Here is a 15,644-nt window from a genome sequence, read left to right on the forward strand (position 1 = left end):
ATGCTGTGGTGCAGAGGGACTTGGATGTGTTTGTGCATGAATTACAAAAGGTTGGTTTGCAGGCGCAGCATGAAATTAAGAAGGCAACTAGAATGTTGGCCATTGCTAGAGAGATTGAATTTAAGAGCAGGGAGGTTATTGTAGTTGTACAGGGTACTGGTGAGGCTGTGCCTGGAGTACTGTGGCAATTCTGGTCTGCTTACTTGAGGAAGGATATACTGGCTTAGGAGACGGTGCAGAGGAGGTTCACCAGGTTGATTCCAGAGATGAGGGGATTAGAAAATGAGGAGAGGTTGAGTTGCCTGGGACTTTACTTGCTAGAATTCAGAAGAATAAGAGGAAATCTTATAGAAACGTATAAAATTATGAAAGGGATAGATAAGATAGAGGTAGGAAAGTTGTTTCCACTGGTAGGTGAGACTAGAACTAAGGGATATAGCCTCAAGATTTGGGGGAGTAGATTTAGGATGGAGATGAGGAGGAACTGCTTTTCCCAGAGGGTGGTGAATCTGTGGAATTCTCTGCCCAATGAAGCAGTGGGAGGCTACCTCAGTAAATATATTTGATACAAGGTTGGATAGATTTTTGCATAGTTGGGGAATTAAGGGTTATGGGGAAAAGCCAAATAGGTGGAGATGAGTCCATGGCCAGATCAGCCATGATCTTATTGAATGGCAGAACAGGCTCGACGGGCTAGCTGGCCGACTCCTGCTCCTATTTTTTATGTTCTTGTGTTCAATTGTAGACTCACTGGATGCCATCCATGGACTCAAGGTCTTTGACTAAATTTTTTTTGTGACACTGCATTTTACTGATACTTCACATGCTTGCTGTCTTGTATGTGCCTGGTGCTGTGTGTGACTGTTGGTGCTGTATTTTGCACCTTGGCCCGGAGTAATGTTGTTTCATTTGGCAGTATTCACAGATATTCATGTACGGTTGAATGAGAATTAAGCTTGAACATGATCCTGAGCAACTGCCTAGGAAGTTCTAAGTCAAGTCAAGGTGCTTTGGTGCTCCCTTCCCCCTTTCTTTCTCCCTAGGCCTCCCGTCCCATGATCCTTTTCCTTTTCCAGATGGGTATCCCTTTTGCCAATCAACTTTCTAGCTCTTAGCTTCATCCCTCCCCTTTCTGTCTTCTTCTATCATTCTGGATCTCCCCCTCCCACTTTCAAATCCCTTACTATCTTTTCTTTCAGTTAGCCCTGATGAAGGGTCTTGGCCCAAAACGTTGACTATACTTCTTCCTATAAATGCTGCCTGGCCTGCTGCGTTCCACCAGCATTTTGTGTGTGTTGCAAGTCAAGTTTATTGTATTTTCGACCATAAACTGCTGGTACAGTACACAGTAAAAATGAACCAACATTCCTCCAGGACCTCTATGTGAGACAGCACAAGGCTACACTACGCAAAACAACATAAAAACTGCACTACACTACAGGCCTGCACAGGACTACATAAAGTGCATAAAACAGTGCAGTGCAGGGCAGTACAATAATTATATAAGCAAAACAATAGGCACAGTAGAGGACAAATTACAATATAATAATAAATGATGTAGATATCAGTCTAGACTCTGAGTATTGAGGAGTCTGATGGCTTGGGGGAAGAAACTGTTACACAGTCTGATCGTGAGAGCCCGAATGCTTCGGTACCTTTTGCCAGATGGCAGGAATGAGAAGAGTTTGTGTGAGGGGTGCATGGGGTCCTTCACAATGCTGTTTGCTTTGTAGGTGCAGCGTGTGGTGTAAATGTAAGATCAAATTGGAAGAATTATTACTTTAGTTGGATATGGTGTTTGAGTATATGGATGATAGAAAGAGAGGAGTTCTGTGCAGTTGCTGCATCCTGTGGGTTTGTGGCAAATTGTCGTGAGGGGTATGGGTGCTAGTGGATATGGAAACTTAGAGCAAACACAAGCAAGCGCCTCAGGACAAGAGAGAGGTGAGAGGAGTCTGGGTTTAGGAAATGTCTTTGGAATATGGTGCAAGAGTGGAAAGTGATCTGAGAGAAGATCCCTGTTCTGAGTGAAGGAAAATGTAAGAATGCCCTGTCAACGACATGGAGAGGAAGCTGTGATTAAGGAATAAAAATAATTTCAAAGCACTGATGTAGAAGGTGATGCCATCCCAATTCCTGTGATGGAAAGACTGACAAATTAGAACGAATGAAGCGAATGCAAGAGCCTATTTGCTCAATAATAACACTTAGAGCTGGATGTGATTTAGGTGTGGCTTTTTGAAATGTATCCGGGGCTTGTAGACTCTGTGGCCACTGTGTGTCTGCTTGTGGTCTTCCGCGGCTGTAGCGCATCCACTATGAGGTTCGAGACGCTCTTCTGCACACCACTGTTGTAATGCATGGCTATTTCGAGTTATTGTCCCCTTACTGTTAGCTTGAATCAGTTTGGCCATTTTCCTCAAAGTGGTGAGCAATCATCTCAAACTGCTTCAGTCTCGTTAGGTGATTAGGGGTGGTGAATTTTGAATATTATGAAGGATTTGTTAATTATGTCGATATCAGGTTAGTGAGAATTGAAGACGATGGGATTGTAACGCATCTGCTTATTTGTTCTTGGTAGATAATTGTAGGTTCCTTGTGTTTGAGTTGACATTAAGGAATACAAACTATTCTGCTTTAATCTCTTATTTATTCCTTCACAAACCCAGACATTTCTAATGACATTGACATTTATTGTCCAGCCTTAATTGTCACTGGACAATGAGGCAGTGACAGATCTATCCTTCTGGTCTTGGAGAAAATACAAAGGATTCTGGTTTAAGATGGCGCTGGTGAAACTCATTGACTTCTGGCTGGTGGCTAATGAAACAAGGAAGACAACTAAATATTTTGTTAATGATTTTTTTTCTGGCAAAAGAGCATTGAAAATAATAGTCTGTAACTTCCCTTTGGACTTGAAGGCAATTGGATGTGGCAGAACCGAGTCAAGGCGAAGTGGTGGGCTTGTCACCGAGAGCAAGGAAGACTTGAGTTTGGATCGTTTTAAGTGCTGCGTCGAATCGGAGAGGTCAGCTACAGGCTGAATCAAGTCGGCAGTGTCCGTGCGCCAGAACGCATCGAGGCAACTGGACGCGATGTTTGGATGGAGATTCAGGCACCGGGCCAGATTGAAAAAGTCAGGGGGTCAGGGCCCGAGGCGAGGGATTGGCTGGTTCAGATCACTACTCCGTGACTCAGCTCTGTGCTAAACTCTGCTGAACTGTGGGATTCCCCTTGCGGACTTCAGTTTGAACGCTATTCTTGCTTGCAATTATTATTGTTTGCATGATTTTTTCTCTACACATTGAGTGTTCAGTCTTTTGTTAAATATTTTTAAAAAATGTTATGGGTTCTTTTTTAATGGGCATGATGTATTTTTATTCTCTGCTCATTTGGTGTCCCACTATCATTTTTTTATATGGGTTCTTTTGAGTTTCTTTGTCTCAGGGCTGCCTGTTAGTAAGGAAAGCTCAAGGCTGAATGATGTATAATAAATGTACTTTGAACTTTGAATAGTCTGGGAGGTTGGAATAGTCTAAGAGAGATGACAGTGTCAGTTATGATTGTCAAGTTGCCATGCCTTTGCTACAGTTCTCAGAGGCTGACCGGGCTTGCTATGCTTATGCTGTCATTGCAGTGAAGGACGGCACACGACCTTGTATTATACCTCATTTTATATAGCAGTCTGATACACAGCATCTCGAGAGACCATGTTGAAATCATCTATGTTGAAAGCAACTATTTTATTATAACCAAAATTTCTCCAATATCTCCAGATTTGGAGGATCCATTTTCTTGGCAGTATATACTGTGTACTTTAGTTTTGGAAATACAACACATTGTCACATTGAACCTCCTCGGTGCCCAGTTACTTCAGAGACTAATCCAAGATGGCTTCCATGTCTTACTGGCAAATGATTAAACTACGTAAAGAGCAGAAACACAAATAAAGATGGCTGAACTTGCATATCTACAGCTACTGTTTGCAACCTCAGGATATCCCAGAGTGTTTCACAGCCAAACACATTCAGGAAAAATGGCAGTCAATTTGCATGTAGTAAGCATCTTCAAACAGTGAGAGGATGATTACATGATTTGTATTTAATGATAAAACCTGGCCAGGAAATGCTGAATGGTTTAATTGCCATGAAAGCTCAATGTCTTCTTGACTTGTTTCTCCCCACTTCAAAGGATTTCTCTGTAAAAAGAGGCAATGCCCAAGTAAATGTTGATATGGTTCAGAAAGGATTAAATGACTTTCATAGTTTAATGAAGACACCTTGTTCCTTTCAAAGGTACGTGAGTTCATTTGGAATCGGGGGACTTGTGCCTTGCCTGCAATGCATCAGTGATGTCGGGTTACAATGATATCTGTGTTACAAGATATCATTGCTTAAAGATGGCCCAAGCTTGGCTTCAGGGGCTACGTAGCATTCCAGTGTGTGCACACCCTCAATCTTTGGACTTTGAGCCAAATGTAAAAAATACCCATTGTTATCATCAGGGACTTCTTCAAACGCGCTGTTAATATGATCAAAATCCACCTTGCTTTCCTCTGTTTCAATGTGTTCAATACATGTGGATGCATCGTCATCATAATGCCTCTGGAAGCCTGCATGCCTTGACTTCAGTTTGAAGGCAGCAATTAAAGCAATGGTAATTAATAGAATAACGACCACAGTGACACCTCCCACTAGTGTACTGTTATCTGTATTTCCTGTTGATCCTAAGGTATGTGCTTCGGAGCACTGATTGGAAGCAGGCCAATGACAGTCATTGGTGTTCTTACTCTGAGGGATCACACAGATTTTATAAACTGTCCCGGCACTGAGTTGGTTCAGCTCCACTTCTCTAACCCCCCCAATCATGAGAAGGCTTTGCATTTGTGTCGCAGTGCTGTAGCGAACCTCGTAGTCTTCACCCATGTCCTTCAGAATATCCCAGTTCACCAGCAGGGAGCTTGAGGTCACGTCGCTTATAGTGACCTCTTTGATGTGGTGTGAGAGGCACAGGTCCGGGTTTACAGATTTGGCCTTTTCCGTAGTATTAGCCCTTGTGGTTACCTGTTTGCTGCTGAGCTTTGATGGCCAGGCCTGATCAGTCCCTTGGAGAGGAGGACCTCTTGGAATGAGAGTTTTATTCGTGGCTGTCAGCGATGGAATGGTAGTGACTTCAAAACTGTATGGAGGACAAGTCAGAAACTGTGGCTGTGGATGAGAACACAGTTATTAAATTAACTTAGGGTATTCAGTACAAGATTGGTTTTGTTACTGTACACTTATCTACTTAAAATTGTTACTTCATCTTTCGGCACTGATTTATACTGTGTACCATTCACAAAGTACCTAGGAAATTCATTAAAGACTCTTCAATAACATTTACTAATCTTTAATTGGATGGGCAAATTCAATAGCCATGAGAAAGCCACCATCTCTGAGTCCTCTTCTACTTTGAGCAATAAACTGTCCAACAAATATATTGTTGATCCTTCATGGATATCGCATTTAGTCCTGAGATTTCAAACCAATAACTCTGTGGGCCTTCAAACTGTTCAAAACGGTGTCTCACCACTACCTTCAAGAAGATTAGCCTTAGCAGTGAATTAGCAGATCTGATGGAAGGAAATTGCACATGCCCATTGAGAGCATCGGCCAGCTAATGAGCTGGGGGTAGCTCTACGCACACAACTATGCACACAAATGGTGTCTTGTACAGCAAAGTCAATTAACTCAGTCAACGTCTATTAAGAATGAAAGAAAATGAACTCCAGACATTCCTGATTAAAGCAGTACAATTCCTCTGCAACAGTGTAATGAATTGAGGTTATTTTTTAAATGAACTAGTAAAGTCACAATGAGTTAAATGTCTGCCTTGAGCCTTGTAGACTTTCTACAAGTAAATTTACGACCCATAACAGCCCATCAGACTAGTTAAGTTTACTTTTATCATTTCCTTTAAAATCCCATGATCTTAATCATCTTACAAGGCACAGGCTAGGGAATACACAAGTTATGTAGACTCTTCTCTTGATTTATATTCTAAATCTGATAACAGTCTGGCGCATCTGCCAATCTATCCTTCATTGAAACCAGCTCTTTAGACCAACTGTCCCTGCCCCTCACTGCACTCCCCCTGCTCGTCTCAGGCGCCTGTGTTCAGCCCATAACCCCCAAGCCTTTGCTCTCCATGTACCATCAAATTGTCTCTTGAAATCTTGCATTATACCCACTTCAACCACTTCCTCTAGCAACATATTCCAGGTACTTGTTACCCTGCACAAAGACTTTGCCTCTCAAATCTCTTTTAAATCTTTCCCTATTTGTATCTAGCCGGCCAGTGCTGTAGTGGCATCTGCACTGGACTTTGGGGTGAGTGGTCCTGAGTTTGAATCCGGTCGGCTCCTTGTGTGCTTTACATCTGTGCTGGGTTGAGCATCGAATTAGCAACTTGGTCTTGTAAAAGAGACAAACGGCAAGCTTGCTGCCCAACGAGCCAAACAAGATACAGGGAGGAACTTTCCCTTTTTTTAAAGACCTACTTCTATCTGTGCCTTCTAGTTTTGATTTCCCCAATGCTGAGGAAAAGACTATGACTATCCACCTTCTCAATACCCCTCATGATTTTATAAACTTCTGTAAGGTCACCCTTCAATCTCCTAGCTCCAGTGTGGGGCAGTGTCTCCCCACAACTCAGGCCCTCTAGTCCAGGTAGCACCATCAAATCTCTTCTAATGCAATCTCCAGCCTGACAATATCTTTCACGTAACCGAGTGACCAAAACTGTATACAATCCTCCCAGTGCAGCCCCACTAATGACAAATACAAACAGCAACATAACAGCCTGTGGTGAACTATGTGCCTGTCGGGACACGCCCCTGCTGACTGCTCCTGTGGCTCCTCCCACAGGCCCCTGTATAAAGGAGACCTGCGGCCTGAAGATCGGCCTCAGTCTCCAGGACCTTGTATGATAGACACTCACTCCTGGTTCCTTCTTCCAGTCAATAAAAGCCGATATCTCGCCTACGTCTCAGTGTGAGTTATTGATGGTGCATCACAGCCGTATATTGAAAGCCCTGACCAATAAAGGCTAAGCCCCTTCTTCACCATCCTGTTTCCTTGTCTGGCTACTTCCAGCAAACTGCTCTAGTACTCCCAGGTCCCTCTGTTCCATAGCCCTTGTTAATGTCCTGCCACTCAATGTACAAGTCCTACTCTGCTTTGAACTCCAAAATGCATCACCACCTCACAGCTATCCATGTTGAAATCCATTCGCCTTTCTTCAGCTAATCTCCCTAACCCAGTCAAGGTCCCTTTGTAGTTCATTGCTACCATCAGGGAAGAGGTACAGGAGCCTGAAGGCACACACTCAATGATTCAGGAACAGCTTCTTCCTCTCTGCCATCCGATTTCTGAATGGACACTGAACCCATGTACTCTACCTCAATATCTTTTTCACTAATTTAATTTAACTAATAAATGCATATGTGTGTGTGTGTGTAGTTACTGTAATTCAGTTTTTATTGTTATGCATTGCAATGTACTGCTGCATAACAACAAATTTCATGACATATCCCAGTGATCTTAAATCTGATTCTGATAAGATAGCTTGTATATACATCGATTGTACAGAAAGTGAAGCTGGGTTCAGGTGTGTCTATGTATACTATCGAGGGAGTGCAGAGGAGATTTACAAGGATATTGCCTGGATTGGAGGGTGTATCTTATGAGAATAGGTTGAGTGAACTTGGCCTTTTCTCCTCGGAGCGATGGAGGAAGAGAGGTGACCTGACAGAGGTGTATAAGATGATGAGGGGCATTGATCATGTGGATAGCCAGAGGCTTTTTCCCAGGGCTGAAATGGCTAACACGAGTTTTAAGGTGCTTGGAAACAGGTACCGAGGGGATGTCAGAGGTATGTTTTTCATACAGAGGTTGGTGGGTGCATAGAATTCACAGCCAGCAACGGTGGTGGAGGCAGATACAATAGGGTCTTTTAAGAGACCCTTAGATAGGTACATGGAGCTTAGAAAAAGAGAGGGCTATATGCTTGGGATATTCTGGGCAGTTTCTAGAGTAGGTTAAATGGTCGGCACAGCATTGTGGACCGAAGGGCCTGTAATGTGCCGTACATTTCTATGTTCTATGTATAGGGTGACTCTGACAGGAAATTATAAATTAGTAATGGATAAGTATGGAGCTAAAGTGAGCCGCTAATCATTATGTACAGGCTCAGCGATCACTATGAACCATTTTGTTTTCATTCACATGAAAGGATCTGGAAAAAATTATATCCCAATTACAAAGATGAACCATGAGGTTTGGGGAGGAGAGGTGCATTTTCAGTGCGTCCTTTCTCCTGCTCCAACGGCTTGTGAGGTCCTGATACCTGACTCAAGTCCTGCCAAAGGGTCTCTTCCCGAAACGTCAACTGTACTTTTTTCCATAGATGCTGAGCTCCTCCAGCATTCTGTGTGTGTTGCTCGGATTTCCAGCATCTGCAGATGTTCTCCTGTTTGTGATTCAGTGCTGGCATTTTGGTCTCAGAGCCTGAAGCTTCTGGTTTCACTTCCTGCTCTGCTAACCCCTTGCCGTAAAATCTGATAATCCTACTGCAACACCGAGACAGCTGCACTGTGGACTATGTTTTGGAGTAAATACTAACGAGGCCCCATTTTCCTTCCCAGGTGGATGGAGTTTAAAGAAGAGGTTAGTTATTCAGGAAATCAAAACCAATGTACTTTTACTACTGAAGTATATATGTTACTATATTCTACCTTGAGATTATTACCCCAAGAACAACATACATCCTCTAGTGTACATCAATGGAACAGATTACTTGTGGACACAATGAGCACAGTCTAGCTGATATATTTCCCACTCTACAGCAGGATTTCATTGGCTGCATTGTGTTTGGAGGGGACTGGCCGTAAACCTGCAAAATCATTAAGGTTTTCTCTTACCTGTACGTTGACCAGAAGTTTCCCTGCATGCGGACTGGGCGAGCTGCAGAACACCTCCCTCTGATCTGCCTCCCTCTGCTTCAGAAGCCAGGCTCGGAGCCAGCTCAGCTTGCAGTCACACCTCCAAGTATTCCCGCTCAACCTGAACAGCTTGACGGATTTGAAGGACCTGGTGTTGGAAAGGGTTTCCAGGCGGTTGTTCCTCATGCTCAGAATCTCCAGCTTTCGGAGCTTGGAAAGGGCCTGGGCAGGGTCTTCATCCAGAAGTGCATTGTCCAAATAAAGCTGTATCAGGAACTTTAACTTTGCTTCAAAGATGATCGACTTCAAACTGGACATATTATTGTTGCTAAGCTCTAGGATTTCTAGTTTCTTCAGGCCACGGAATGGCACAGAGGTCAGATTGTTGTTGTCAAGGCAAAGCTTCCTGAGCACCCTGTTGCTAGCGAAGGCCTTTGACTCGATGGTAGTGATGCGGTTATTACTGAGTAATAGCCATCGCAGTGCTGAAAGGCTCTTGAATGTAAGGTTTAGCACAGTGGTGAGACGGTTGTTACTAAGGTCAAGAACATTCAAGTTTACCAAGGAGGAAAACACACCTGAGGCAGGGGAGAAGAAAGAAATAAAAGGGCGCCCAATTAATTGGTGTAAAAACTCCTCTGTTGAAAGGAAAATACAGCTGTTCATTTGATTCAAATGATGTAGAGGTAAGCTATGAAGAGACAGTGCCTTTTACAGTGTCTTGCTTTTCATTGTCCTGTGAGCTCTAATACAAATTCCATGATGGGAGAACTGTTGACAGCCCCTATCATGACCTTTCCAGCTCCACCCACAATCTCACTTCCAACCATTCCTTCTGAGCTTTAATCAGAAAATTCCCAAAGTTAGTGAATAAAAGAGGGGAAAGAAAGACTGGTAGAAGGAGAGGGAATTCAAGACAACAGCAAACATTGGGACAAGTTCACACCCACTAACAGCACCTGCACCAACCCCATCGGAGGGGAGCTCTGTCTGTCTAGTATTTGGGCAAAGGGGAGGCCAGATGGAAGCTTTCAGTATCAGTGATGATATCACGAACTGGAAGCCCGCAAGCAGAAAGTAGCTTTGGATCTCTTACGAGTGAGTAGGCCAAGGAATGGCAAACGGAGTTTAATTTAGCTAAGTGTGTGGTGTTGCATTATGGAAAGTGAGATCAAAGTAGGGCTTTCACAGTGAGCTGGAGAGTTTTGTAGAACAGAAGAACCTTTGGAGTTTCCTGAGAGTGGAGCAGAAACTGTTTGACACACTGGTCTTCAGTCAGAACATTGCGTAAAGAAGTTGGGCTATTATGGTGTGGTTGGACAAAATACAGGTGAGGCCACTCTTGAAGCATTGTGTTCAGTTTTGGTCAGCCCGCTAAAGGAAATACATTATTAAACTGGAAAGAAGCAGAAAAGATTTATGAGAAGGGACTGAGTTATAGGGAGAGATTGAGCAGGCTAGGGCTTTATTCCTTGGTATAAGAGACTGAAAGGTGATCTTACAGTATGTAGACAGGAAAGGTTTAGAAGGTTGTGGGCCAAGCAGTGGCAAATGGGACCAACTTGGTTGGGGCATGTTGGTTGGCACAGACCATTTGGGCCAAAGGCCCCGTTTCTATGACTCCTTGAAAAACTGGTCCACACGGCTTGCAGCTGCATCAGTGGTTCTTTACCAACTTAATTAATGCTCAGGAGGTTGGCACTTGGGAAAGTCCTGCAAGTTTTTAGTAACACCGGGATATAACAGTGTGTAGACATTACTTATGGTACTGGGTTAATGATGGGAAAATGTTGTTCAATTTGGAAAGATGCTGAACATAGGAGAAGTACTTATCTACATACTGTCTAACTGTCTTTTAAAAATTGTTATTGTACCTGCCTCAACCGCATCCTTTGGCAGCTCATTCCACATAAATACCAGCCTTTGTATAAGAAAGATACCCGTCAGGCTCATATTAATTTTTCCCCTCTAATTCTTGATTTCCCCAGTTGTGGGGAGAAAACCGAGCGCATATTTTTCGGTAATGCAATCGCAGTCGGATTGGTGGAGGAGGCCTCACGCAGGTCCAGGAGCGAGAGATTTAAAAAAAGATCTTTCATAGGATTCCAGCTTCAGTAAATAAAAGTAAGGTAGGGACAAGGGGAGTGGCCATTGTGTGAGTGGACCAGTATTAGAGTGGGAAGCTTTGGCTCATCAGGCTTCAGCAAGAACAAACTTGGACAAGGTAAGCATCTGTGAGTTTCTTCTTCTTTCTTCTCTATTCTTTCTGTTAGTGCATAGTTAGAGAGTGAGAAAGGCTCCAGGGCTGTGTTGTGAATCTTTGTATGAGACATGGGAAACCTCCAGCTTCCTGGATAACCACATCCGCACCAGGTACAGTGTCTCTGAGGACATGTTAAGGAACTGGAACCACAGCTTGATAACCTTCAGCTCATACGGAAACTGAGGTGGTGATAGTCAGGAGCTACAGGGAGATGGGGAGCCCTAAGTTGTGGGAGGCAGGTAAATGACTGACTGTCAGGAGAGGGAAGAGAAATGGGCAGGCAGTGCAGTGTACCCATGTGTCCGTTCCCCTCAATAATATACTGTTTTGGATACTGTTGAAGGGGAGACCTACAGGGGTTGGGGAAGAACCACAGTGACTGAGTCTGGCACAGTGGCTCAGACGGGCAAGGGGCAGTAGTGGTAGGGGATTCCACACTTGGAGATATAGACACAAGGTTCTGTGGGCGCAATCAAAACACCTGGATGTCATGTTGCCTCCCAGGTGCCAAGGTCAGGGATGCCTTGGATCGGGTCCACAACATTCTAAAGGGGGAGGGTGAGCAGCCAGAAGTCTCGGTAAATATCGGCAACGGCAGCATGGGAAAAGTGAGGAGGTCCTGAGGAAAGAATTTAAGGAGATAGATAGAAAGCTGAAAAGCAGGACCTCCAGAGTAGCAATCTTTGGATTGCTGCCTGTGCCATGTGCCAGTATAGAATAGAATCAATTTGTGGATGAATGCTTGGCTGAGAAACTGGTTCAGGGCAGGGTTTCAGATTTCTGGATCATTGGGATCTCTTCTGGGGAAGATACGACCTCTACACAAGGGATAGGTTACACCTGAACCCATGGGGCACCAATATCCCTTCAAGCAGGCTTGCTAGAGCTGTTTGGGAAATCCTAAGCTAACTTGGCAAGGGGATGGGAACTGGAATTCATAGGACTGAGGATAGGGCTGTTGGTTTACAAGTAAAGACTGTGTGTGGTGAAACTGTCAAGAAGGACAGGCTGATGATAGTGCAAAATTGCAGTGTAAAAGGGGGACAAAATCAAAATGGGGGAATGAATACAGAAATGAATGTGTTATATTTGAATGTGTACAGTATACCAAATAAGGTAGATGATCTTGTAGTGCAGTTAGACATTGGCAGGTATGACGTAGTGGGCATAATGAAGTCATGGCTGAAAGAAGATTATAGTTTGGAGCTTAAGATTGTATTGAAAGAACAGACGAGCATGCCGAGGGGGTGGTGTGGCTCTGTTGGTTAAAAAATGAAATCAAATCCTTAGAAAGAGGTGACACAAGATCAAGAGATGTAGATAGAGTTAAGAAACTACAAGGGTAAAATGACCTTGATGGGCCTCTGAACAGTAGTCAGGATGTGGGCTACAAATTGCAACAGAAGATAGAAAAGGCATGTCAAAAGAGTAATGTTATGATGGTCATGGGGGATTTCAATATGTAGGTAGATTGAGGAAAATCAGGTTGGCGCTGGATCCCAAGAGAGATAATTTGTAGAATGCCTACATGATGTCTTTTTAAGAGCAGCTTGTGGGTGAGCCCCCTAGGGAATCGGCTATTTTGAATTGGGTGTTGTGTAATTAACTAGATTTGATTGGGGAGCTTAAGGTAAAGGAACCCTAAGGAGACAGTGATCATAACATGATATAATTCTTCCCTGCAATTTGAGAGGGAGAAGCTAAAGTCAGAATATCAGTATTATAGTGGTGTAAAGTGAATTACAAAGAAATGAGAGAGGAGCTGGCCAAAGATGATTGGAAGGGAACACTAGTAAGGAAGATGGCACTGGCTGGAGTTTCTGGCCACAGGATAGATATATCCCAAAGGAGTAGTAGTAGTATTCTAAAGGGAAGATGAGGCAACTGTGGCTAATAAGAGAAGTCAAAGACATTGTAAAAACTAAAGAGAGGGTATATAATAGAGCAAAAATTAGAGGGAAGTTAGAGAATTGGGAGACTTTTAAAAACCAACAGAAGGCAACTAATAACACCATAAAGAGGGAAGAGATGAAATATAAAGGTAAACTAACCAATAATATCAAAGAGGATTTTAAAAATTTTTCAGATATATAAAGAGTGAAAAAGACTAAGAGGTTCAAGGGTATTGGGGGGCAGAAGTGAGCGTATTTGCTATTACTAAGAAGAAGGTGCTTGGGAAACTGAAAGGTCTGAAGATAGATAAGTCACCTGGACCAGATGGACTACAACCCAGGATCTTGAAAGAGGTGGCTGAAGAGATTTTGGAGGCATTAGTAATGATCTTTCAAGAATCACTAGATTTGGGCATGGTTTGAGAGGACTGGAAAATAACAAATGTCACTCCACTCTTTAAGAAGGGAGGGAGCCTGACCTCAGTTGTTGGGAAAATGTTAGAGTTGATTGTTAAGGATGTGGTTTCTTGGAGGCACATGATAAAATTGGATGAAGTCAGCATGGTTCTCTTAAGGGGAAATTTTGTCTGACGAATCTGTTGGAATTATTTGAGGAAATAACAAGCGGGATAGACAAAGGAGAATTGGTGGATGTTGTGTACTTGCATTTTCAGAAGGCCTTTGACAAGGTGATGCACATGAGGCTGCTTAACAAGGTAAGAACCAATGGTTTTACAGGAAAGAGACTAGCTTGGATAGAGCATTGGCTGATTGGACTGAAGCAAAGAGAGGGATAAAGGGAGCCTGTTCTAATGGCTTCTGGTGACTAGAGGTGTTCCACAGTATCTGTATTGAGAATGCCTCTTTATATTGTATGTTAATGATTTGGATGATGGATTTGATAGCTTTGTGGCCAAGTTCATGGACAATACTAAGAAAGGTGGGGGCAAGATAGTATTGTGGGAGCAGGGAGGCTACAGAAGGATTTAGACAGATTAGGAGAATGGGCAAAGAAGTGACAGATGGAATACAGTGTCAGGAGGATTATGGTCATATATTTTGGTAGAAGGAATAAAAGCATATAATATTTTCTAAGCAGAAAGAAAATTCAAAATCGGAGCTGCAAAGGGACTTGGGAGACCTTGTGCAGGATTCCCTGAAGGTTAATTTGCTGGCTGAGTTGGTGGTGAGAAAGGTGAATGCCACATTAGCATTCATTTTGAGAGGGCTAGAATATAAAGCAAGGATGTAATGCTGATGCTTTATAAGGCATTGGTGAGGCCTCACTTGGAGTATTGTGACAAGTTTTAAGAAAGAATGTGCTCTCTTTAGAGAGGGTTCAGAGGAGGTTCACAAGAGTGATTCCGGGAATGGAAGACTTGACACATGAGGAACAATTTATGGTTCTGGGTCTTTGCTCACTGGAATTTAGAAAAATGAGGTGGGATCTCATTGAAACCTATCAAACGGTGAAAGTCCTAGATAGAGTGGACGTACGGTGGGGGAGCCTAGGACCAAAGGACACAGCCTCAGTACAGAGGGGCGTTCATTTAGAACAGAGATGATGAGGAATTTCTTTAGCCAGAGGGTGGTTAATCTGTGGAATTCTTTGCCAGAGGTGGCTGTGGAGGGCAGATCATTGGGTGTTTTTAAGACGAAGGTTGACAGATTCTTGATTAGTCAGGGCATGAAAGGTTACAGCGAGAAGTCCGAAGAGTGTGGTTGAGAGAGAAAGGGATCAGCCATGATGAAATGACAGGGCAGACTTAATGGGCCAAATGGCCTAATTCTGCTCCTATGTCTTATGGTCTTATGAATTAATTCTATCTATGCCCTTATGGCATTTTGTGACCAAATAGCATGTCTATTTTTGTATGTTTGGGGCAATGACAGCACACATACCTTTGTCATATGACCAAACTGCATGCACAGACACACAGTAGTGTACATAAAGACTGAGAGAGGCTATCTGTGCCAGCGCTATGCCTGCACAATTCACTTAACCCACTGAACCGCCCTCTCCCCAGAGTCCTGCAAACATTTCCTCTCAAACTACAATCTACTTCCACTACAGAATGTCCAAGGCTAACAAACAGGTTCCTTTTTATAGGTGGAAATCACAGAGAAACACGGTTACCCCACCTCCACAGTACTGAAACAAATGGCATCAAAAGCACTGATAAAGAACAATGACTATAAATGAAGAGGGAGAATGAATGTAAGAATGCATAAGACCATAAGATATAGGAGCAGAATTGGGCCATTTGCCCCATTGAGTCTGCTCCGCCATTTCACCACGGCTGATCCGATTTTCCTCTCAGCCCCAGTCTCCTGCCTTCTCCCCATATCCCTTCATGCCCTGACCAGTCAAAAATCTATCAACCTCTGCCTTAAATAAACAGAAAGACCTGGCCTCCACAGCCGCCTGTGGCAAAGAATTCCACAGATTCACCACTCTCTGGCTAAAGAAATTCCTCCTCCTCTCCATTCTAAAAGGATGCCCCTCTAC

The 15,644-nt window shown here is 43.3% G+C and overlaps 1 protein-coding gene across 1 annotated transcript in view; it reads right to left on the minus strand.

The window, feature by feature from the left end:
• Positions 1-1,304: 1,304 nt before the first annotated feature.
• Positions 1,305-15,644, minus strand: part of LOC132383030 (chondroadherin-like) — a 30,346-nt gene continuing 16,006 nt past the window's right edge. The window contains exons 3-4 of the mRNA XM_059953734.1: positions 8,960-9,558; positions 1,305-5,207 (exon numbers count right to left, since the gene is read on the minus strand). Coding sequence (XP_059809717.1) covers positions 4,377-5,207; positions 8,960-9,558 — 1,430 coding nt within the window. The 3' untranslated portion in view covers positions 1,305-4,376. The remainder of the gene's footprint in view (positions 5,208-8,959; positions 9,559-15,644) is intronic.

This window comes from Hypanus sabinus, chromosome 29 (assembly GCF_030144855.1).
Source record: "Hypanus sabinus isolate sHypSab1 chromosome 29, sHypSab1.hap1, whole genome shotgun sequence".
Taxonomy (NCBI): Eukaryota; Metazoa; Chordata; class Chondrichthyes; order Myliobatiformes; family Dasyatidae; genus Hypanus; species Hypanus sabinus.